Below are 24,859 nucleotides of genomic sequence, written 5' to 3'. Positions count from 1 at the left end.
TCCTCCTCCCTGCCCGCTGCCCCCCAGTGGCATGAAGTGGCTCTCGCAGGCAGAGTACAATGCAGTCAGCGCCCTGCTGGAGCTGCCATATGAGGAACTGGCCTGCAGCCCCAGGGAGGGCTCGCCCAGGACCCAGCTCCTCCTGTCAGCCGTGGAACCGGAGTACAGCCGGGTGGTCACCCAGGAGGCCGCTAATGCCCTGCTCAGCCTGCACAGCTCCCCAGACACACTGGGGGAGCCCCTGGGGGGCACTGAACCCCCAGCACTTCACCATGGCCTTGGGTCTGTCATGCTAGGCACCTTCTTCCCCCATGGGGCTTCACGGGCAGCAGCAGTTTAATTCTCACGCCCTCTTTCGCCAGTGATGGGCAGTTCCAAAGGTCAGGGCTGCCTGTAACGCGGTGGGGGGTCCTGAAAGCCGTCCCTCCCCTAATCACCAACCTCAGGGTTCTTTACGGAAGTTAAACCCGAGCCGCATCATGTAGCAGGGAGTTCCACTGGCTAAGTTCCAGATGCCTCCTCAGGGAGTTTTCCACAGGCTAAAATGCAGCCTAATATCCTGTGGCTGGGAATTCAGCAGGGAATCCTGCCTATTTGCCTGCCCGATGGTCTGTCCAAGGTTTACAGCCCGGTCAAATATCGTGTAGCAGGAACTTCCCAAGACCACGTGGCAGGAAGTCTCTCAGACCATCAGCCTGCCTTTGGGAGTTTTCTGTGGGTTAATCCCAGTCACGCATCCTTTGGCAGGGAGTCCCACAGGTTACCCCTTGATTACCTGTTTCAGGAATTAAATCCCTGACATAATATCCCTAGGTACCTCAGTTCAACTCTGCTACCATCCTAAAGCAGGGAGTCCTGCTGGTTCACCATACCATGGGTTAAACCTGTGGCAGGGAGTTCCACAGGTAAACCCAGCTGACAACCTGGCAAAGGGCTTTTTCAACAGGCCCATGCTGCTGTTACCCTGCAGCAGGTAGTTCTACAGGTTGACCCCAGTAACACACCCGCCGTGTGTCATTTGGCCGTATGGGGAAGAGTCAGGTTTGACAATGCAAAGGGACAATTTTGAGCCTCTTTGCTGTGGAACAGTGTTGTCACCAGTGGAGTTATTTGTAACTTTTTCTGTTCTGTTTCTTTAATGTTAATAAATGAGAGTCCCAGAGGGACGGAAAACGTGGTTTGTGGGTTAGAAAACAATGTGCTATGTCTTTAAATCCAGTTCTGAGCCAGCTCCAGGGCGGGGGACTAGCTGGCTCAGGGGGGCAGGGAATGGGACATGGGGCCTTTCCCCTCGAGGGGCATCGGCTCCCCTCTGGCCCCAGGGCTGGAGACTGGCTGGCTCAGGGAGGCAGGGAACGGGACATGGGGCCTTTCCCCTCTAGGGGCATTGGCTCCCCTCTGGCCCAACGGTGGGGGCCTGGCTGGCTCGGGAGGCTCAGAGGATCTAGCCCAGTTAGCAGCCTCCCCTCCCTGCTGCCCTGAAGTGTCACAATCCTCAGTGCTGGGGGTGGAGGGGATTCAACATTTTCTTCCTGACCTCTGTGGTGGGTCCTGGAACATGAGGGTGAATCCTCCATCCCCAGCTATAAGGACTCGGGGACAGGACTCCACCTCCCAAAGCTTTTTATTGCAATCAGCCCAGAAAGGGGGGGGTCCCATCCAGCCAGCTCCCAGCTCAGGGTCCTGGCTGGCTCAGGAGTCCTTGTCAATACTGGGCAGATCACCGCCTCTCCCGGCACTGTAGCCTCCTCCCCATCTTCTCCATCACGGCGTCCAGAAGGTGCAAAACATCAGCCAGCGCAGCATTGCCGGAGCCCGTGGGGCCGTGTCCATCTGCCCTGGGTGTGACCTGGGGCTGGGGAGGAGACAAAAACAGGAGGAAGGGGGCTGTGGATCCGCCCCTGCAGCTTCCCGATCCCTGGGATTGAATCTCTATGCGGAGGAGATGCACAGCTTAACCCCACTAGCAAGGAGGCTGAGCCCTGTCTGATCCCAGTACTATCATGTGGTGGGTAGTCCCGCAGGCTAACCCCAATAATAAACTAACAGCAGGGAGTTTGGACTACCATTGTGGCACCCGTCACACCATTCCCCCTCCCTTGGGCACTAAACTCCCCCACTTCTCAACAGCCCACGGGCATGTACTCCAGGCTGGCAACAAGGAATTCCCTGTGTTAATTCCTTTTATAAGCCACTAGCAGGGTGTCCCCAAATATATCCCCCAGCCAGGACTTCCATTTAGCCATACTAATAGCCCAGTGGCAGGGAGTTTTGCAGGTTAACCACCCCACTAACCCTCTGCCAGGTAGTCCCACAGGTTAACCCCACTAATTACCAAGTGGTAGGCAGCCATGTGGGAGAAACCCTCTAATGGCAGGGAGTCCCACAGGTTAACCCCCTAATAACCCATTGGCAGGGAGTCCCACAGGTTAACCCCCTAATAACCCATTGGCAGGGAGTCCCACAGGTTAACCCCACTAATGACCAAGTTTAAGAGGTGGGGTCTCAAAGGCACCAACAGGTCTCAAAGGCAGGTCTCCAGGCACCTCCATGCTGCCACCCCAATGGCAGCTGTAACCAGGTCGTGCTCAACTCCCCATGACCCATTACAGACATAGACCATGGGAAGTGCCGCCTGCCTCAAGGGGTCTGACAGGCAGCAGCTTTGTGGTTCCTGATTGGCTCCCTGGCCTATATACCCCAGAAAGGGTGAAGGGAACAGTGTGGGTCTGTTGTAGCCACCACCACCGTCCCGGCTCCTGAACTGGCTTTGACCGCATTTCCTGACCCGGCACCTAAAACCTGACTCGAACTCTGACGCTTGGTATCGATCCTGGCTTGCAACCTACCTACAACTCCACTGCTACTCCCGGCCTCAAGCTGGAGCCTGCTGCCCTTGTCAGGATGCTAACACCAGGTGGCAGGGAGTCCAGCAGGGGAACCCCTACAAGAGGCCAGTGACAGGAAGTCCCACAGCTTAACCTAGTACTATCAGACCACGGGCATGGAGTCTTGTAGGCTAATCCTACTAATAATCCAGTGGCAGGGAGTCCCAGAGAGAACACTTCAATTAACAACCCAGTGGCAGGGAGTTCCACAGGGTACACCTCTTTAACAATCCAGTGGTGGGGAGTCCCAGAGAGAACACCGCCACTAATAATCCAGCAGCAGGGAGTTCCACAGGGTACACCCTACTAACAATCCAGTGGTAGGGAGTTCCACAGGGTACACCCCACTAACAATCCAGTGGTGGGGAGTCCCATGGGCTCACCCAATTAAACCCCATCCCTGACTTACTTTCTCTGGAGAGTGGCCCCATCGGGGGAGCAGGATTGTGATGGTCAATGCACCCAGTACCAGGGTGAGGGCCAGGGACCAATAGGCCAGCCCAGGCCAGCCCAGGGCCCCTGCTGCGATCCCCAGGGATGGCTGGGATTGCACAGGGGTCTCTCCTGGGGCTGGCTCCATCCCCACTTGGTACCACACGGGACGCTGCCCATTGGTCCCGCCCCATAGACCCCACCAGTGCGCACTCAGCAGCAGGCAGAGCTCCCCCTGGCCCATGGCTCAGCTGCCCACACCTGGGACCAGGACCTGGGGTGTCGGTTCCGAGCCAGGTTCTGGAACCTCCAGTTGCTCAGTGATACGCAAATAGCAGTGACCTCAACGGCGATGGGGGGGCTGCGGGTGGGACGGAGGGGCACCGTGGGATGGGGAGCCCGGGGCTGGGCTAGCAGGGGCCTTCCACTTTGGTCAAGCTGATAGGCTCATCTTTACAAACTTCACACACCCACCAAAAATCCACCGGTTCCCTCCTCCATTAGGGCTTTAACCTGGTTAAACAGAGACAACTACTCAGGGCCGTACGCCCCCCCACCCCAACCCTCTCACAAATCTCCCTGGTAGTTACAGATAACACAGCACGGGCCCATTCATAACTTGACTGAACAAAGCTTTAATACCATTCCCAATACGAAGAGCTGTAGGCAACAATTTTCTTACACCAGCTATAACGGGTTCTCAAACTGGGGGTCAGGACCCCTCAGCGGGTCTCAAGGTTATTACATGGGGGGTCAGGAGCTGTCAGCCTCCACCCCAAACCCTGCTTTGCAGCCAGCATTTATAATGGCATTAAATATATCAAAAAGTGTTTTTAATTTATGGGGTGGGGGTCATGCACAGAGGCTTGCTGTGTGAAAGGAGGCACCAGCACAAAAGTTTGAGAACCCCTGAGCTCTGGAACTGCTCCCTATGAAGCCAGGCAGGGCTGTGGGGGAGCCTCCTCTCTCGGAGCAGACTGTCTCCAGGGCAAGAAGCTCACATGTTCCTGGGTCTGACCTCGGATCCATTCAGCATCCCCTGCCCCACTCTGTGCTTCCCCCAACATGTCCCCCTGGGTGTAGGCTCCTGGGGAAGCTAGAGGGTCCTGCACCCCAACTCTGCAGTCAGACGTGACTCTCAGCCAGTCGGTAAAACAGAAGGTTTATTAGTTGACGGGGACACAGCGTAGAACAGAACTTGTTAACAGAAATCAGTGACTTTCAGCCAAGTCCATCTTGGGGAGTCCTGGGCCAGAAACCCTGGACTCCCCCTCTTTCAGTCCTCCTCCCAGCTTCCAGTGACCCGACCTCAGATACTCCCCGCCCCCATTGCTCCTCCTCCTTGGCTTTATCTCAGGCAAAGAGTCGCCTACTCATCATCTCCTTGCATCCCCCTCCTGGGTCTCAGATTATGAAGAGCACGGGCCATACCACACAGGTCTGTCGCATCTTACGCTGGGGTTACGTTCCGCAGTCAGCACGTAAAGCGAAAATCACGTGTAGTCAAAATTACATTGAGTGGAACGGCAGGCGGAATCGCCCACGCTACAGAAACGGTATTTAAATTGCTATTTTTCTCTTTTTTGTTGTTTTTTTCTTGTTTTCGCCGACTGTGTAAAGCTGAAATCGTGCATGTTAAATGCGCCTAAGATGCGACCAACCTGCATGTGCAGGCAGCTGGAGCAGCCTCACTTGCCCCAGAGGTCTCAGGCAGTCACACACACCCCTTCCCACCACTGAGGTATTGGTGCAGCACACAGGGAAACTGAGGCACACACAGTATTCATGCAAAACAGTAAAACACACGTAGGCTCAACAGTAAGAGTCACATACACATACTAAGGGAAAATCCCCACTCGATCACACCATTCCGTTCAAGGTGGGTTCTAGCTAAAGGCACGCTCACAGTAAACTCATAGAGGATCACAATGTTCACACGCTCATCTGGTAAATAATCTTCCTCTCTGACAAGATCTGCTTCAACTAGAATGAGGTTAGAAGCTGTAACTTGCCCTAAACACTTTTTACCATTGATTTTTACACTCAAGGAATTTTCTATTACAACCCCCATACATAACATTGGCACAACGTATAGGGGTACCTCCTTCAGAGCTTATAGTAACAGCATTTCCATAAAAGGTGGCCGTGTTGGGGGGTATTTGGTTACCCTCTTTCTGATCAAAGTTCTTTAGCAGATTTTTTAGTTAACACCTGGACTAGCTACTGCCTCAGCTATGGAGTAAATTCTTCCAAACCCTCCGGGATTCATAGAAATAATGAACCAAAATGACAAAGAAACTTTAATAACAAAAGGGATAACGCACATTGAGCTCAAAGACAAGACACGCGGGATCCTTTAAAGAAAAGAACAAGAATGTTCATGTTTACCTGGCAATTTATAGTCCATCGTGAGAACCAAAACCAGAAATATGTCACCAAGGAACTTCCAAGCTTTCTCAGTTACTACCTGTCATAAACAGATGGTTACGGGTTAATGCTTCTTTTACCTGTAAAGGGTTAAGAAGTTCACCTTGCCCAGCTGACACCTGACCAGAGAAACCAATGGGGGAACATGATGTTTCACAAGGAAGGAGAGAAGTTCCCTTTGTCTAGTTCAGTTTCAGTTTTGGCCCGAGTGGAAAAGATCAAGGAACCAGCCTCCTATTGGAGTAGAGAGTATTAGAAAAGAAATAAATAGCGTTATGTTTATTTTCTTTTGTGACTTTGTCTTTTTGCATTAGAGGGATAATCAAATTGGGGATTCTTTACTAAGGTTTTGCCCAGGGGAACATCCTTTGTGTTTTTGGGATCTGTTGTCTGTGAGATCAGCTTGTATGCTAGCTCCCAGAGGTTTTTCTTTTCCCTTTCTTTTCTTTAATTAAAAGCCTTTTTTTAAAGAACCTGATTGATTTTTCCTTGTTTTTAGATCCAAGGGGATTGGATCTGGACTCACCAGGGACTGGTGGGGGAAAGGGGTGGGGAATGAGTAATTCTTCCTTGTTTTAAGATCTGAGGGATTTGGATCAGAGTTCACCAGGGAATTGGTGGAGGAGTCTCTCAGGGCTACCCAGGGAGGGAAAGGTTTTTGTGGGGGGAGACAGAGTTTCCCAAATGACTCATAACACTGGTCTACAATTTTTGAGAAGTTGTCTGCTTCAGAGATAAAATGTGATATTTATTATGTATTGTGATGTGCTGAATTCAAACATGACAATTAAAACAACTGATTGGCTACTGTTTCTAAGATATTTAAGTTTTTACATTTTATGTCTATGTATATTGTGTAGATAGTAGAGTTTTAATCATAAATTGTAAACCTAGGTCTTTTCATGTGTTTATGGTTGCTTTACATGATAATATTTCACCTGTCCTGTTTATGTAACACTTTAAAAATCAGCAAAAGGGTTTTATAAATAAAATTTATTATGAAACAAAAGGCAAAAAACTATTATGTACATAGTTTAGTCCTATTCAGTGTCTACTCGGCGCTTCTTGGCTTGTCTCTTGTATTCATTAAATGGAGCATCTCTTGTCACTGTCCAGCAATAGTCTGCAAGCATTGATGGGCTCCATTTGCCCTGATAGCCTGCCAGGAGATTCCACTGCTGTAGTCTGGAGCCCAACAGCTCTGCCTTACTCTTGGGTAGTTCCAAATCCCTGACAAGGTCATTCAGTTCACCTTATGTTATGAGGTGTGGTTCAGAGGAGGAGGATGGGAGAAAATGTGGGTCCTGTGACATTGATGGTTCAGGAACAGAAGTTTCATCCTCTTCCTCTTCCTCGTCTGACTCAAGTGGGAATGATTCTGGTGCATCAGGAACCGGCAGTCCTTCTCCGTGGGGTACTGGGCGTATAGCTGATGGAATGTTTGGATAATGCACAGTCCACTTTTTCTTCTTTGACACACCTTTCCCAACTGGAGGCACCATGCAGAAGTAACAATTGCTGGCATGATCTGTTGGCTCTCTCCAAATCATTGGCACTGCAAAAGGCACAGATTTCCTTTTCCTGTTCAACCACTGGCCAAGATTTGTTGCACAAGTGTTGCAGCATATGTGTGGGGCCCACCTCTTGTCCTGATCTCCAATTTTGCAGCCAAAATAAAGGTGATAGGCTTTCTTAACCAGAGTGGTTATACTGCGCTTTTGTGATGCAAAAGTCACTTCACCACAAACATAGCAGAAGTTACCTGCACTGTTCACACAAGTACGAGGCATCTCTGCTCACTTTGGCTAAACAGAAATGTGTCCCTTTGCAAAATCAAACACTGACAAATAAGAGAGCACAACACTGTATGATTTCTAGAGCTGATATAGGGCAATTTGTTCAGCAGAATGATGTAAGCTTCATTATGATTGCATCATCCATGACTTCTAGGAATAACATGATGCAATTCATATCATGTATGACGCAATACCAGCTTCAGATTGCATCATTCATTGTTTTGCCTAAAAAGCAAGTACTGTCCAAACCCAGTCATAGATTTATTCATAGATCCAGTCAAAGATGTATTTTAGTCATTTCTGGTTTAAATTGAGATCCCTTCCCTTTATAACTCACTTATCCTCCGCCATTCCCAAGTCAAGGGTTGTATATACTGACCCAATAGCATATCTTGAAAACTAGAGCCAATCGACAATTTTAAGCATCATTTTCGTTCTCAGTGACCCAGAATTAGTAAAGTTGGACTACATTTATTTCAGAAGCATTTTGGCTGTAGAGCAGTGTAATCAGCTGTTCTAAACAATTTGGGTGATGGCAGCAACCAGATCTAAGCTGGTAATTAAGATTAGGGGTTCTCATGCTATGACACTACCCATAGTCAGGGCTGCCGAGAGTGGTTTCGGGCCCCGGTGAAATTTTTTTTCAGGCCTCCCAGCAAGGGCAGTCCGGCTAAACAGGGCCAACGAAGCCAGGGAAGCCGATTCCCTGGCCCCCTTCCGGACCGCTGGGTCCCGGTAATTTGTACCGGCTTCCCCCGCTCTCATCAGCCCTGCCCATAGTGGGACAAATCTGGAGCAATCCTAAACAGGAACAAAATCAGGACAGCAGTTTGCAAGAAACCCACTGAACCCCCTTTCGCAGTTCCAATGTCAGCAGAGATTTCAGGGTATTTTAGTGTAATTTACTGATTTACAGAAAGTTCTTGAGTCCTGTTTCCTTGAACAGAGCTGGTCACACCCCTGACTGACACAGTTATACTGACCTGATATCCTAGCAGAGACCTCACCTATGTACCTTTGTGGATTGAAGCCAGAAGTGGTGTGCCGAGTCTTCTTTTATTCACTCTAATTTAAGGTTTCGCGTGCCAGTCATACATTTTAATGTTTTTAGAAAGTCTCTTTCCATAAGTCTATAATATATAACTAAACTATTGTTGTATGTAAAGTAAATAAGGTTTTTAAAATGTTTAAGAAGTTTCATTTAAAATTAAATTAAAATGCAGAGTCCCCAGGATGGGTGGCCAGGACCCGGGCATGTGAGTGCCACTGAAAATCAGCTCGTGTGCCGCCTTTGGCACGCATGCCATAGGTTGTCTACCCCCGATCTAGGCTAAATTACCCATGGGCAAGTCTCTCTTGAAGAGGCCTTAGCTAAAGCACCAAAAAGTCTCTCTTGGGTTTCTCTGGGACCCTGCTTAAAATACTGTTTTCTTTTCCTGTGTCAGCCTCTGGACTTTTTCACTTGAGGAACTTTCAATGCAAAGCTGCTCACCTTGGATCCATGAACTCAAAAGATGGCCTGCTCATTACCCAGCTTTCTGTGCAGCTGCTCTGCAATGGAAAGAAAATTCAGAAACGATTTAATTGCTCAGGGGGAAAAGGAAGCTTTACCACACACAGCGTGCTTTAATACCCAGTGCCCTGAATGACTGTCCGTGCAGCTCCTGCATGGAGTAACTGGAACTCTGCATTGGCGCAGTTTCATGGCGACTGCTTATACATCAGTGACTCACCCCTAGATCTCAGCATCTCTTGCTATAGCCATTTGGCATACGGGAGAGAGAATTTAACATCATTTTCCCAATCTTTGAGTTTTGGGTAGTTAAACTATCATGTTCAGGAAGGGCAGTGACCAGCTTGGCAATGTTGTTAGGTAATAAAGCAAGTCCTCACTCACCTCTCCAGCACCCGAGTTCGTGCGGAGTTGGTATGGGGCACACAATTCTGTCAGAGACCAGACACCAATGCGTTGATCAACGGGCTCACACTATCCTTAGCTCTCAAAGCTTTAGATTAAGTGTGGCCCCTTTATTAGGGGTGAGCATCAATATTTATACACAGAAGTAAACAAAGTGATTAACAAAAGATAATGGTCATGCATAATCAATCAATATTTTACAGGAAAAGCAAGTTTAACAAGTAAATGCATAGAGATAAAGGCTAATGGCTACTTAATAAAGGGGGTGTCATGAGTAGTTTGCAGGTCAGTGCTTTGTTCGATAAAGGGTTCAGAAAGGATTATGCAGAGACGGCCAGTCTGGGTGTGTTTTGGCTCCCCAAAGTTCACCAAAAGTTTAGACCCAACATTCCTCCATTTGTAGCTTTGAGATAACTATTAATCAAAAAGCTACACCCTATTTCAAGATCTCAAGGGCCGCTTGGCAATTTCAGCCTGGGCCAATTCGAAGAGAGTAAGGCTTTTAGCTGAAGTGGGAAAAGAATAAACTGACTTACATGAGTTTATGAGGGAGGGGACACACTGAATACAGCAACACAGTATTATAAGGACTACTATGGCCCCAACAACACCCACCAAGAGGTTTTTAACCCACCCAAGTCCGGGCAGCCAATTCCATAAGGCTCCCCACCAATCATAAGGTGGCTGGCCAGAGGAGTAGTTTTTAGCCATTTCCCTTAGGTGTTTGGTACGTTGAAAAGTGTCAGAGTAGGTGTCATTTACAAAAACACAGCATTCTTCATTTATGAGGGCGCAAGTTCCTCCCTGGGCTGCTAACATCATATCTAAAGCCATTCTGTTTTGCAAAGCTAACTGGCGCAGCTGGGACATTTCCCCGGCCTGATTTTCAAATAGGGTTGCAGTTTCATTTGTCAAAGATTCTAATAGTCCCTGTAGGCGGATGATAGCACCCTTCAAGCTAGTGTGACCAGCCCACCGCTGCCAGGACAAACCATCACGGAGATTAATATCTCTGTCAGTTTCACGGATGTTACGAACGTGGGGAAAATGAGGGGGAGTGAGGGAGATGCGAGAAGGCGGTGCTAGCCATGCCAAATAACATGACCCTGCCCAATCAGGGGAGAGAAAATAATAAGCCTTGGGCCCGCACACCCAGTATGTTCCATATAATGCGTTTTGGGTATTCCATTTCTCAAAGTAGGAGGTAACCCACCACCCGTTGTACCACTGTTCCCCTGGTAACGCAGAGGGGTCGTTGTGTGAACTGCAGAGGCACAATTTGGTAGTGTTGTCCTCAAAGGGCAGTGTAGTACTGCTTGAGCAGTTGTAGAAGGCAATTGTGTATCCTTTAACAATTAGTTGGACACCCTCGAGATCTGAGCAGGGCTTTTTAAAAACTGACTCTGAAAACCTGCCCCTCCATGAAAAAGTTGAAAAGGTTGGATCGGGGTGAGGGATCCACATATGGGATAAGTGGGATGCGCAAGGCTTGAAGCCAAGATTTTTACTAAAGGCGGTGCCATTAAAATATATGTTGCATTTACTTGTTCCCACAAAAGTTGACCCTTTTTCTTTAACAAAACACAGTGATCCTGTTTGATTGGTTACCCTGAGATATTTGTTAATTGGCACTCCTGTTTTGTCCCATGTAAGATTGGGTTGGACTGGATCTTTTATTCTAGTCGGTGGCATCCAAGTCATATTAGCAGTGGTTAGGGGAATGGGTGTGAAGGGGAGTCCCTGTGCTGCATTTACTGGAAATTGAGTACATACCCAGCAATCACTTCTATTTCCTAAAATACGAGTTTTAACCTCGTGGGAATATCTAATAAAAGCATTATCTTCATAAGCAGAAAATAAACTAAAAAAGCATAAAAAAAACCATACAGTTGTCAGAATAAAGGGTCCTCTCATTTTTTTCGAGTCAATTTAAGTCTAATGTCTGAGAGAGGTAAGCTGGTCCACTGGTCGAAGGCAGTGTCCTCAGTGGTGACAAGAGCTGCTGGTCCGTCACTGTGGTCCACTACGGCTGGCTTGACGTGGGAGTGGTGGATCCAAGATTTGCGTCCTTCCAGGAACACTGCAGTCTGGGTTGTCAAAAGAACCTGGTGGGGTCCAGTAAACCTTGGCTGGAGGGTGTCGTCACGAACGAACTTTTTGGCCCAGACGAAGTCCCCTGGTTGGAACGGGTGGATTTGTTCCTCCAGCGGCACGGTCTGGGAAAACTGCGAGGCTTTCCAAAGGGTACGAAGGCGAGCCTGTAGGGAGAGAAACTGACACGCGGTCATATGATCCCCTCCCAATAGTGAAACATCAGCACGTGGTAGCGCCCCGCCTTTGAAAGGGGGGTGTCCATAGAGCAGTTCAAAGGGGGATAATCCCAATGCGCGGGTTGGGCGAGTACGAAGGTGAAACAGGACCAAGGGAAGTACCTGAGGCCACTTTAATCCTGTTTCCTGACAGTATTTAGCCAATGTAAACTTAAGTTCCCTATTCATACGCTCAACTTTCCCGCTAGACTGGGGGTGGTAGGGTGTATGAAAGGAGTGTGAAATGCCCAGTCCTTGTTCTAAACGGCCAAGGACATGACCAGTAAAGTGAGGTCCGCGATCTGAGTCGAGCACAAGAGGGATGCCAAAACGGGGTACAATATCTCTAAGGAGAATCTTCGCCACTGTGGCAGCAGTACAATTAGCAGTAGGAAAAGCTTCGACCCAGGAAGTCAGAGGGCAAACCAAAACAAGGAGGTGCTTTTTCCCAAAAGCCTTTGGCATATCTGCAAAGTCAATTTGAAGATGTTGAAATGGAGCAGCAGGCGGAGGTCTTCCACCCTTAATTTTGTTAAGAGGCGGAGCAGGTCCATTACGCTGACATGTGCTGCATGCTTTCACTATTGATAGGCAATAGGGTTGAATGCCTGGAGCATACCAAAAGCGAGCGATAGTGTCCACGAGGGCGTGCGTGCCGTAGTGACCCCCTTTATCATGGTGCCAGCGAACTGCCACGGGGTATGTGGAGCGAGGGAGGCAGGCTCGGCCATCTGGCATAAGCCAGGTCCCTTTGACCAGAGTGGCCCCGAGGCTTTCCCACGATTGTAGTTCAGCAGCGGGTACTGGTACGGGGTGCGGTGGAGTAAAGGAGGAGGTTGCAATAGCCAATGTGGGCATGGCTAAAGGTAAGGTGGCAGCCTTCTTAGCGGAGGCGTCAGCCAGGGCATTTCCACGGGTAACGGGGCTACTATCTTTAGTATGGGCCCGGCAGTGAACTACAGCCAGGACAGAGGGTTTTTGGAGGGCGTCCAAAAGCTTGTGGATGAGGGGGAGGTGCTGAATGGGTTTACCGGCAGCTGTCTGGAAACCTCGAAACTTCCAGAGGTGGATATGACAATGCACAACTCCAAAAGCATATTTGCTATCAGTAAAAATGGTAACGGTCTTACCAGCGGCCAACTGGCAAGCTCGGGCCAGGGCATAGAGTTCAGCGGCTTGGGCTCCCCAGTTGCCTGGCAGTGAGGCGGCCTCTTGAATGTCCCATTCAGAGGTGACAGCATAACCAGTGAAACGCTTGCCATCAACATAGAAGGAGCTTCCGTCCGAGAAGAGGATGCAATCGGGGTTGTCCAGTGGCACGTCAAACAGGTTGTCTCTTATCTGTAAGATGCTGTAAACTACTTCCACACAGTCGTGCTGATCCTGGAGGACTGGCAGGTCAGGAAGCAAGGTAGCTGGATTAAGGGGTCCACACCTTTCAAAAATTAGGTTAGTGTCTTCTAAGAGTTCGGCCTCTAGCTGTTGCTGACGATGGGCCGAAAAGACTTGGGTTGTGCCCCTACGCAGAAGGGCTGACAAGGCATGAGAGGTCCAAACCGTGGTAAAATGACCCAGGGTTAGGCTCTTTGCCTTTGTGATCAGCAGGGCAGCTGCTGCCAGAGTCCGGGTGCAGGATGGGGTTCCCTGAGCGACAGGGTCGATTTGCTGAGAGTAAAAAGCAAGCGGGAAATGGTGGGGCCCGCTCAGCTGGGTAAGGACACCACTAGCAATTCCGCCCCTCTCGTGGACAAAAAGGTGAAAGGGTTTGCTGTAATTGGGGGGGGCGGAGAGACATGGAGGAGGCCACACTGTCCTTCAGTAACTGAAAGGCTTGAATAGTGTCCGGGGACCACTGCAAAGGGTCAGGAGCAAGGTTAGCAGTGAGTCGGTGGAGCGGTTTGCTTAACTCCCCGCAGGACGGCAACCAGGGGCGACAGAAGCCAATTAATCCTAAGAAACCTCGAAGTTGTTTCTTGGTGTTCGGTAGAGGGCAGTTTTGAATAGTCTTTATGCGGGCTGGGTCCATCTGTCTTCCCTCTGGGGTTAACATGAAGCCCAGATATCGGACCTTCTGTGAGACCCACTGAATCTTTTTAGGGTCTACCTTGTGGCCTCTGGTGTGTAGGTATAATAAAAGTGCCTTACCATCGATGCGGAGGGCAGCTTCTTCGCGATTACCTAATAGGATGTCATCTACGTATAGGACCAGTGTGGATCCCTGCGGACTGGTGAAACCTTCCAAGTCGTGGCGGAGGCACTGGCTGAAAATCGTGGGGCTGTCTCTGTAGCCTTGAGGAAGTCGTTGCCAGACATAACTTTGTCCCTCCCAGGTGAAACCAAAGAGATACTGAGAGTCTGGGTGCACAGGAATGCTGAAAAAAGCTGATTTTAAGTCAATAACAGTGAACCACTCAGCATCCCAGGGGATTTGGCTGATGATAGTAGCTGGGTCAGGAACTACTGCATGAAGAGGGACCACATACTGATTAACAACTCGTAGATCCTGTACAAAGCGCCAACGAACAGGGTCTCCGTCCTTTTTAGGAGGCTTTTTGACAGGCAGTATAGGGGTGTTACAGGGAGTGCGCTGAGGGCGGACTAGCTTTTGTGCAATGAATCCCTCGATAATGGGGCGGATGCCCTCCCGGGCTTCCAGCGACAGGGGGTATTGAGGGACTGACGGGGGGGTTAAGGAAGGCTTCACCTGAATCCTTACGGGCTCTGCCGAAAGGAGCAGGCCAACATCAGTGTCAGAAATTCCCCAGAGGGTTGAAGGCAAGTCAGTGAGGTCAGGGGAGAGAGAGGGGGGTGTTTCCCAATTACCCTGAGTAGGGGCCGAATCTCCTAACACTGTCATCAATAATCCTACCCCTTCAGGAGTGCAGGTTAAAGTAGCCTCAAGCTTACAGAGTAAATCCCGGCCCATCAAAGGGATCGGACAAGCTGGGGAAAAAAGAAAACGGTGAGGAAAACATTTATCAGCATAAACAACATTCAAAGGCAAAGTGAGTTCCAGAGACTGTGGGTTGCCCTCCACCCCAGTCGCAGTTTTAACCTCAGAGGATAGCCAGGGAGAGGGGGCATGATTTAAAAGAGAGAAAGTAGCCCCAGTATCAATGAGGAAAGAGACAGGCAGTCCCTGGACTGAAAGGGTTAAACGAGGCTCTTTGCTGGGAGGGGAGAAAGTGAGAAAGGAGCCGGCTAAAGACATTAAGGAAATAAGACCATCACATTGTTTGCCTTCGCCCCCGGGGTACCGTCATTGAGGAGGCTGAGTTTGCTGCGGCTGCTGCTGTTTCCCGTAGTTGATCCAGGCCTGGGGAATGGGCTGAGCTGGTGGTGCAGGGGTGTATTCCTCACTTGTGTAAGCATCTGCGGATGCAACCAGACCCTCTGGGCGTCCCCAGGGGCATTCACGTTTAAAGTGACCGGGCTGTCCGCACTGAAAACAATTTCCTGATGGCTGGGGTCGCCAGGACCCTCTTCCCCGAGCACCCTGGAATCCCCTGCCACGGCCACGGCCTTTGCCTCGAACACCGCCGTGAAAAGCTAAAGCCATCAGCTTATATTCTTCCTTTTTCTCTTTCTTTTTACTACTTTCCCTTTCTTTCTCCCAGGCAAAATCAGCTACGTCCAACACTGAAGTGACTGACTCACCTCCCCAACCAGGGCGAAACTTTAAGAAGTAATCCCTTACAGGGGGCACCGACTGATTCACAAAAAATGAAATAAGAGTAGGGTGGTCTGCTTCTCTCTCAGGATCCATCTGAGTGAACATTCGGGCCCCCTCCAATAGCCTCGACCAGAACTTTCTGGGCGGCTCATCAGATTCCTGCCGAATCTGCATGAACTTAGCCTGATTAGGCGAGCGGCGAGCCATTTCCTTGAGTCTCTCTAACAATCGCTCTCGATCTGTTCGCAGCTGAGTCAGCCTTGGCTGAGTCCAGTCTAGGGGATTCCAGCCAGCGGCCAGATCCCGCCTATCCATCCAAGTATGATTAGCTGCATTGCTATCTCCCCATGTCCTTTCTGCCATCCACAATCTACTACGTTCCTCTCCGGTCAAAACTCTACTTAACAACTGATCCACATCCGTATAAGTAGGATTATAACTTAAAAACAATCTTTCTAGAAGTTCTATGATCTTTCGGGGATTTTCCCCAAAAGACCCTGACAACTGTCCCCACTCTTTCAAGTCCCATTCTAGCCATCCTTTATATTCCACAATATTAGCATGTTGTAACCATCCATCATTGCCCATATAAGGTTGATCGTGCACCTGTAAAGGCATCTCTCTAACTATACTTTTATTACTCGCAAGAGATTTGACGGGGACATCCTCTGGGCTATCCTCAGGGGGGGGGCATGCACCCTGCCGTACCTGCTTGGACATTAGCCTAGTAACCACTCCTCCCGAGGTTTGCCCCTCCATTTCCTCCTCATCCTTCTGCAGAAATTCCAATCTGGTATCCTGCAGATTCCCCTCTGCTACAAGGAGAGAGTTCCCCTGCGGAGGAATAGGGGCAGGTGCAGAGGGGACCAGCTGACGAGTCAAAACACGCCGTGGTCTACACCCTTCATCGAAATAACCTGGAGGGGGTTCACTCTCGGGAGAGTACCTGACTGTCATAATTTTTAAAGATTTCCACAGCTCTGCTGCTGTGTCCCAACAAAACCAGTAACATAACTGTCCCGGATGGTCTTTTTCGATCTGGCTCTTTACTCCTCTTAAGGCAGCCTGTTCGAAAGAGCCATACGAAGGCCACCTCATCTCCGGGTCGGCCAATACCGCGGTATACCCAGTCCAATTCCTTACACATAGTGTGTACAACTTCTTCCTAGACATTCCTGTCTGTACTGGGAGTTTCCCTTCGTTCCATAACTTATTTACAATCCCCAACGGACTCTCAAGAGGCACGCTAGTCCCTTGACCCATGGTGTCTGACAGGAGCCCTCCAACTGGCGTTTACCCTGCTGTCCAGTACACGACCCCTCAATATTGAATTGGCTGGGAGAAATCTCCTGTGGCGCCTTGCCAATTCATATATGAGTGGTCTGACCACTGGACAGAGGTACCGCACCAGAAGGAATCCCGGACGAGCCCCCAAATTGTTAGGTAATAAAGCAAGTCCTCACTCACCTCTCCAGCACCCGAGTTCGTGCGGAGTTGGTATGGGGCACACAATTCTGTCAGAGACCAGACACCAATGCGTTGATCAACGGGCTCACACTATCCTTAGCTCTCAAAGCTTTAGATTAAGTGTGGCCCCTTTATTAGGGGTGAGCATCAATATTTATACACAGAAGTAAACAAAGTGATTAACAAAAGATAATGGTCATGCATAATCAATCAATATTTTACAGGAAAAGCAAGTTTAACAAGTAAATGCATAGAGATAAAGGCTAATGGCTACTTAATAAAGGGGGTGTCATGAGTAGTTTGCAGGTCAGTGCTTTGTTCGATAAAGGGTTCAGAAAGGATTATGCAGAGACGGCCAGTCTGGGTGTGTTTTGGCTCCCCAAAGTTCACCAAAAGTTTAGACCCAACAGTGTTGTGTGGCCAAAACCTTAGCAAAGCTTTTCTTTAAGGACAGCACAAGCCCTAGTGAGTAGAAGAAATACATCGCCTAGTAATGCCCACACTCCCATCGTATAAACGTTCAGGCTTTTTCCTAGAAGTGTTTTGGTCAGTGAGGAATCGAATGCCCTGGTTCTACCCAAGCAGGTCTCAACAAGACAATAACAGCACGTCAAAACGAGAAGAACACCAAGCAGAAAATAACTTTACATTTATTGAAAATTGTTTGTTTACTATAAATGTGAGGACATCGTCTACCTAGGCCTGATTATTTAATAATCAGAAAAGGAACCAGGGACCCAGTTTGTGCAACGTGTCATTTGTAAAGACTTTTAAATGGCTCCACGTGTGATGAACTACTGCGTTACATGAATGACACTGTTGCTTTCAACTGTATTATTAAGCTCCCGGTCACTCTCTTCTATGTCTGTCATTTCCTGTTCCCTTCGCCTTCATTCCACCATGCCTGGGTCCCTATCTATCAGGGTCTGACCCTAGAGGCTGCCAGAGTCCTTCTTGATCATAGAGGGGAGTGAAAAACAGACTACACAAGCCGTAAGGCAAGGAAATTGCCTTTTCTATCTCAATCACGCCCTGTTCTCTCTGGTTTGACAGTACAAAGATTGTAGCATTTAAGGTCACAGAGACGGCACAGTAGACAGTCTGCAGGATGACAATAGTCCTCCAGGGTCAGAGTGACTGGGGTGTGTGAGGCTAGAGGGAGTGAATACAACCAATTAAGGAAAAGGCCAGGGGGAAACCCATGACTGCCTTCAAAAATGACAGCAAGGAAATTAAAAGGAAATAAACAAGGAATAAATATGCTTCATTTGCAATACGTAAAAGTCAGGCTGAAAAGGAGCTGAGAGAGAATTTCCATAACATCAGTAACATTTTAAAAAACTCCCTCTCCCCTCTCGCATTCTCTTTTCTTCCCCCTTTTCTTTCATTTGATTTGGTTTTACACACCATTTTCTCTGGCCCTCGTTTTCCATCCCTGTTTATTTCCCTGTGTTCCCCTCAGTCTCCTCTGTTCCTGATCACAGATCTCTCCAGCTCACGTTGCCAGTTCTCTGCCCTGAGTTTATCTTCTCACCTCTTGTTGCCCCCTGAGCTTTCCCAGTCTCACGATTGCTTTGCTTTCACTCTTCACTTTAGCCTCCCTCCACCCTCCCGGCGCGTCTTTGTTTATTCACTTTATTTTTCTTTTCTCTTTCAGAAAACCCCAAACTCTTTCCCACCCTAGCGTCCCTTTCCTTGAGGGCATGGAAGTCACATGCTTCAGTCACTGGGTCTCCTTCTCCCAGGCTCCCTGCTGGTGCGGTGCCTCCATCTTGTCCCCAAGACTCAAACCCTAATTAATTAATTAACTCTGTGTCCCTGCCACCTCCAGCTTCCTGACAGCTTCCTGTCCCCTGCCAAGCTATTAATTCTTTCCCCAGGCCCATCACTTCAGCCTCCTGTCTCTCCATCAGTTCTGCCCCCACTGCCCCCACATCTGCCCCTCAGGGCCCATTTGCTCCTCCTGCTGATCCAGGGGTTCTTCACCCCTACCTCTTCCCATCCCTGGGGCTGCAGGGAGGGAGGGGAAGAGTTCCCAGGTGTCCCAGAGATGAGGTATCGGGGGTTGGGTAGACAGGACTCCTCCAGGCTCATAAAGATGAGTCAGGGAGCTAGATAGTTGAGAGTCCCCCAGATGCTGGGATGATGGTGGCTAGAGAAGCCCCCACTTTTGTTTTAAATTCTCAGAGGGCTACTCCCCTGATATCTCAGTGACACAGTCTGACCCAGGGTCCCCAGAACCATAGAGGCCAGTGACAAACAGGCAGTACAATCCATGGGGCAATGAGATTGATTTCTCTGCCTCAATCGCTCCCTGATGGCTGTAGTTTGACAGTCCAGACCTGAGACCCCAGGAGCCTGCAAGAAGACTAGTGTCCTCCAGCATCATGTGTGAGGCTAGAGAGGCTGATTTCAATATTCAGTGGAATATTCCCCATGTGTCTCAGGGGCACAGTCTGAACTGGGTTTCCAACCCCACTGAGAGCCAGGGGCGGATTCTCTCCCCATTGAAAGATGCTGGTGGGAAAGTAAAGATCGGGGTCTCGTTATTAGCATCAAAAAATGTCACCTGCCCTCATTCATAGTCCAGTGAAACCCGGATCCTCCTGGGGCCGCAGCTCAGGGGCAGGGGGGTCCCAGGGGAGGTGAGAGCCTGGTACTGACCCCACCAGCTCTGCTCCACTGCCCAGCTCCCTCCCTCAGGGTTATAACTGACCCCTTCCTTCCTCTTCACAGACTCTCTGGCCACCCCCACAGCCCAGAATAATCCATCCCCCACCTCCACCTCCCAGGAGTGTCTCCCTGAGGTGAATCCCTCCTAGCCCAGCACACAGGGATCAGAGTCAAATCTCTCAGGATTGTCGGGCAGATCCTGCCATGTGTCTCCCCATCTCACACTTTTCCAATCCTCAGACAGAACGAGTTCGGGATGAGCCGTGTCTGGATCCAGAGTCACATTCACGAGGGAGAGAGAGAGAGAGAAAGAATCAGAGCATTAGAAGCAGAGCTCAGCCTTAGAGGAGTCTGGGACCATGTCTGATGGTCCCCAGCAGACCCACTCTGACTGGGACATTCCAGGATCCCTGGAAGGTGCTTCTGTCCTGGGGACCTGAGACTGAACAGAGATGTCACTGGCATTCCTCAGTCGTATAATGGAAACCACGTCTGCACCTTCTTCTTCCATTTTAGAGGCTGCAGCTTTTAATTAGGGGGGTCAGAGGAGGCAGGTACCAACTTGGAATCCCAGAGGGAAGCTCCCTCCCGTAAATGCATCCTCCACTCCCAGGCCAGGGAGCAAAGATGAACATGCAGGACTGGGAAGGGAGCCAATGAATCAAGGCCAGTGAGCAGGAAGTGGCATTAGATGGGGCAGCCCCTTTCCCTGCCCAGAGAGAAGAGAGGACTGGAACTGGTAGCATTAGACAAACAGCATCTTTCCAATCCACAAAGCAGCTTCAATGAGAGAGCCAAGTCCTGCCCAAAGGAAAGGTGGGATGCTGGAGAAGAGCCTTGGGGAGAGTCTCTCCCCCAGGTGGAAAGGGGAAGGACGTGACAGCCATGAAGAGAGAGATCTCTCTACTGATCTCCCTGAATGTAATGTTAGACAGATACGCCAATGTCAGTACAAATGACCAGGTCACAATTAAGGAGATTCGGGTGCTGGCCAATGAGAGTGAGTCTGGTTATTGGTGTGTGGGAGAGTTGTTTTCATGGGATTTTCAGTTAATCGAAGGAAAGTCTCCACCAGAGCTTACCCATTGGCTGAGCAACCAGAGATCCCCCCTTCCCTGCCCTAGCTCCGATGGCAAAGAGTCTGGAGGGGAAAAGGGTCGAAGAGATTAGGGTGCATGATCTCTGAGTTGTAACGCCATCCTGGGGAGCTGCCTCTCTGGCCTGAGTGAATCATAGAAGATTAGGGTTGGAAGAGACGTCAGGAGGTCACCTAGTCCAACCCCCTGCTTGAAGCAGGACTAACCCCAGCTAAATCATCCCAGCCAGGGCTTCATCAAGCCTGACCTTAAAAACCTCTAAGGCTGGAGACTCCACCTCCTCCCTAGGTAACCCATTCCAGTGCTTCACCACCCTCTCAGTGAAATAGTGTTTCCTAATATTTGGCCTTCCTGATTACACCCCTGCATGCTCAAGCAATATTTTATACTCCTACCTAGTCATTTGTCCAAGTTTCCACTTATAAGCTTCCTTTTTGTGTTTAAGATCGCAGAAGAGTTCACTGTTAAGCCAAGATGGTCACTTGCCATATTTGCTATTCTGTTTGCACATTGGGATGGTTTGTTCCTGCGCCCTCAATAAGGCTTCTTTAAAATACAGCCAGCTCTCCTGGACTCCTTTCCCCCTCATGTTAGCTTCCCAGGGGATCCTGCCCATCAGTTCCCTGAGGGAGTCAAAGTCTGCTTTTCTGAAGTCCAGGGTACATATTTTGCTACTCTCCATTCTTCCTTTTGTCAGGATCCTGAGCTCGACTATCTCATGGTCACTTCCTCCTAGGCTGCCACCTGCTTCTACTTCCCCTACAAATTCTCCCTTGTTTGTAAGCAGCAGGTCAAGAGGAGCATGGCCCCTGGTTGGTTCCTCCAGCACTTCCATCAGGAAGTTGTCCCTAACACACTCCAAAAACTTCCTGGATTGTCTGTGCACTGCTGTATTGCTCTCCCAGCAGATGTCAGGGTGATTGAAGTCCTCCATGAGAACTAAGGACTGTGATCTGGAAACTTCTCTTTCCTCATCTACCTCATCCTCCTGGTCTGGTGGTCTATAGCACACTCCTGCCACGACATCACCCTTGCTCTCGCCTCTAAACTTAACCCCAAAACTCTCAAGAGGTTTTTCTCCAGTTTCATCCTGGAGCTCTGAGCAATCATATTGCTCTTTTACACACAGTGCAACTCCTGTACCTTTTCTTCCCTGCCTGTCCTTCCTGAACAGTTTATACCCATCCATGACAGTGCTTAAGTCATGCAAACTGCCCCACCAAGTTTCTGTTATTCCAATCACATCGTAGTTCCTTGACTCTGCCAGGACTTCCAATTCTTCCTGCTTGTTTCCCAGGCTTCTTGCGTTCGTGTACATGCACCTAAGATAACTAGCCAATTGCCCTACTTTAACAGTACGAATCAGGAAGCCTCCCCTGTTGCACCCTCCTTGCATTTGCTCCCAGTATCCCACTTCCGGGAAGGAGAGGTAGCTAAGCAGGAGGATAGGAATAGGATACAGAGGGACCTAGACAAATTAGAGGATTAGGCCAAAAGAAATCTGATGAGGTCAACAAGGACAAGTGCAGAGTCCTGCACTTAGGATGGAAGAATCCCATGCACTGCTACAGGCTGGGAACCGAATGGCTAAGTAGCAGTTCTGCAGAAACAGACCTAGGGGTTACAGTGGACGAGAAGCTGGATATGAGTCAGCAGTGTGCCCTTGCTGCCAAGAAGGCTAATGACATATTGGGCTGTATAAGTAGGGGCATTGCCAGCAGATCGAGGGAAGTGATCATTCCCCTCTATTCGACATTGGTGAGGCCTCATCTGGAGTACTGTGTCCAGTTTTGAGCCCCACACTACAAGGAGGATGTGGAAAAATTGGAGAGAGTCTACCTATGAAGATGTTCTTCTCTCTCTTCGTTAGGTGGATCCCATCTCTTCCTACCAATCCTTCCTGGAACGACATCCCATGGTCGAAGAATCCAAAGCCCTCTCTCCAATTCCACCTGCGTAACCATGCATTTACCTCCACAATTCGATGGTCCCTACCTGGGCCTTTTCCTTCTCCAGGACCGATGGACGAGAACACGACTTGCACCTCAAACTCCTTTATCCTTCTTCCCAGAGCCATGTAGTGTGCAGTGACCTGATCAAGGTCATTCTTGGCTGTATCATTGGTGTCCACATGGAGAAGTAGGAAGGGGTAGCAGTCCAAGGGCTTGTTCAGTTTCGGCAGACATTCCATCACATCCTGAATTCTAGCTCCAGGCAAGCAGCACACTTCTCGAGTCTCCCGGTCTGGATGGCAGATGGATGACTCCGTCCCCCTTAGGAGGGAGTCCCCGACCACCACCACCCATCTCCTCCTCTTGGGATTGGTGGTTGTGGAACCCCCATCCCTAGCACAATGCATCCCATGCTTTCTGGTCGATGGGGTCTCCTTCCCTCCAATAACTCTTCCAAGTCATTCTCTGCCATAGTACCCATGTAGAGAGCCTGAAAATGGCTTCTTACCTCTATCTGAATTGGGGGTGCATTGGGTTCTCCTCCTGGAGGTCACCTGCTGCCAACTTTCTTTCCCATTCTACACTGCCCTCTCCGATTCTTCAGCATGCTGCACCTGCCGTACCAAACGCTGGCTTCTATCCAGAAAGTCTTCATTTTCTCTGATGCAACACAGGTTTGATACTTGGCAGCTGATTGCATGAGGCCAAGCAGAGATGCCCAAGCAGTTCCTCCCCCTGGCTGTTGGAGCTGCTGTGATGGTTTCAGAAACTGCTTCTCTCCCCGTTTCCTGGCTGCATCTTCCTGCTGGGGCTGATCCTCTCTCAGGATTAGAGGAAGGTCAAAACCTGAAGTTGCAGTGAGGGGAATAAGAGGAGGGAGGCGACAGATATAAACCCCAGGGGGAAGCACACCCTGAGCCCATCCTGGCAGCTCTTCTCACTAGGCTGGGAGAAGTGAAGGGAAGGGGATATTAGAGAGAACCTCTCAAGGCCAGAGAGTGGTGAAGAGGAGGTGGCCTTGGGAGGGGTAGCTCCTTCCCCAGCGAGAGAGGTGCCAGCATCAGAGGGAGGAGTGAGCAGGTCAAAGGGGTGAGCTCAGCCCAGCCCTGCTGAAAAGAAAGGCAGGATGTTGGTGAGGAGCAATTGGAGAGAGACCCTCACTCAGGGGAAAAGAGGGGAATGTGGCAGTCCTCTGAACTGAATATTTCAAAGACATGTGGATGTGCCTGGGAACGGCAAGGTCAGCGTTAAGGACGCTGAGAGAGCACAGGCATGAACTCAGCACCAAGGCTGGTGCCAGGATTGTTTGTTTGACAATTGCTTGGGATCGCCTCAGTATTTCATGTTTGTGTTTTTATTTTTAGGGAGAGTGTCATGGTCAGGGTTGGTTTCATTGGGAACTTGTGCTAAAAGTTTATGAAAATGTTTTCATGGGATTTTCATCTTCATTTAAAGATAATCTCCACGTGAAATCTCACCTGGTCTGTCTGATCCCAGGAATTTCCCTCTTTTTACCTCCAGTTCAGAGTGCAGCATGTCTGGTGCGGGAAAGGATAAAAGAGATGAGATTTCATGCTGTTGTATTCATAGTGACATCCCCATTCTTAATTGACATAACTATGTTTTAATTACACGAGAGAAAAATCTGGAGAGGCAGAGACACTCCCAGATCTTTAATAAAAGCTAATCTGAAACATTCTATTTTCTCTTTCATTCAGGCATATCACATGTCCATTAAGCCTCAAAAACACCCAAGGATATATTATGTGGAAGACAGATTTCCTGGTCCCTCATCCTCCAGACCCCAGTCGGGATGTCTCCTTCTCCTTTTGCCTGTTGCCATAACCTAGGCCCAGATTCTGCAAAGAGTTTAGCACGACAGAACAAGGAGCAATAGTCTCAGGTTGCAGTGGGGAAGGTCTGGTTTGGATATTATAAACACTATTTCCCTAGGAGGGTGGTGAAGCACTGGAATGGGTTACCTAGGGAGGTGGTGGAATCTCCATTCTTAGAGGTTTTTAAAGTCCAGCTTGACAAAGCCCTGGCTGGGATGATTTAGTTGGGGTTGGTCCTGCTTTGAGCAGGGGGTTGGACTAGATACCTCCTGAGGTCCCTTCCAACCCTGAAATTCTATGATTCTGTGAATGCAACTTTATGCTCTTAGGCTCATTGGACATTAAGAAGATTTTGCAGGCTTAGGGCCCTGAATTACAAGCTCTTTGGGTCG

General features: G+C 49.3%; 1 protein-coding gene across 8 annotated transcripts in view; it reads right to left on the bottom strand.

Annotated features, from left to right (window-relative positions):
* Positions 1 to 3,867: 3,867 nt before the first annotated feature.
* LOC127037978 (tripartite motif-containing protein 15-like) overlaps positions 3,868 to 24,859 on the bottom strand; it is a 178,145-nt gene continuing 157,153 nt past the window's right edge. For 5 of the 8 annotated variants that reach the window (XM_050930287.1, XM_050930290.1, XM_050930289.1 and 2 more), the window contains one exon: positions 17,545 to 24,170. In XM_050930287.1, the coding sequence (XP_050786244.1) occupies positions 21,159 to 22,076 (918 nt within the window). In that variant the 5' untranslated portion in view covers positions 22,077 to 24,170 and the 3' untranslated portion in view covers positions 17,545 to 21,158. Of the gene's footprint in view, positions 5,788 to 17,544; positions 24,171 to 24,859 lie in introns of those variants that run through there. The other 3 variants (XR_007770541.1, XR_007770540.1, XM_050930292.1) reach the window with 3 other exon arrangements.

Source organism: Gopherus flavomarginatus, chromosome 20 (genome assembly GCF_025201925.1).
Source record: "Gopherus flavomarginatus isolate rGopFla2 chromosome 20, rGopFla2.mat.asm, whole genome shotgun sequence".
NCBI lineage: Eukaryota > Metazoa > Chordata > Testudines > Testudinidae > Gopherus > Gopherus flavomarginatus.
Note: the sequence above shows the minus strand (reverse complement) of the source record. Positions and strands in the feature narration are given on the sequence as shown.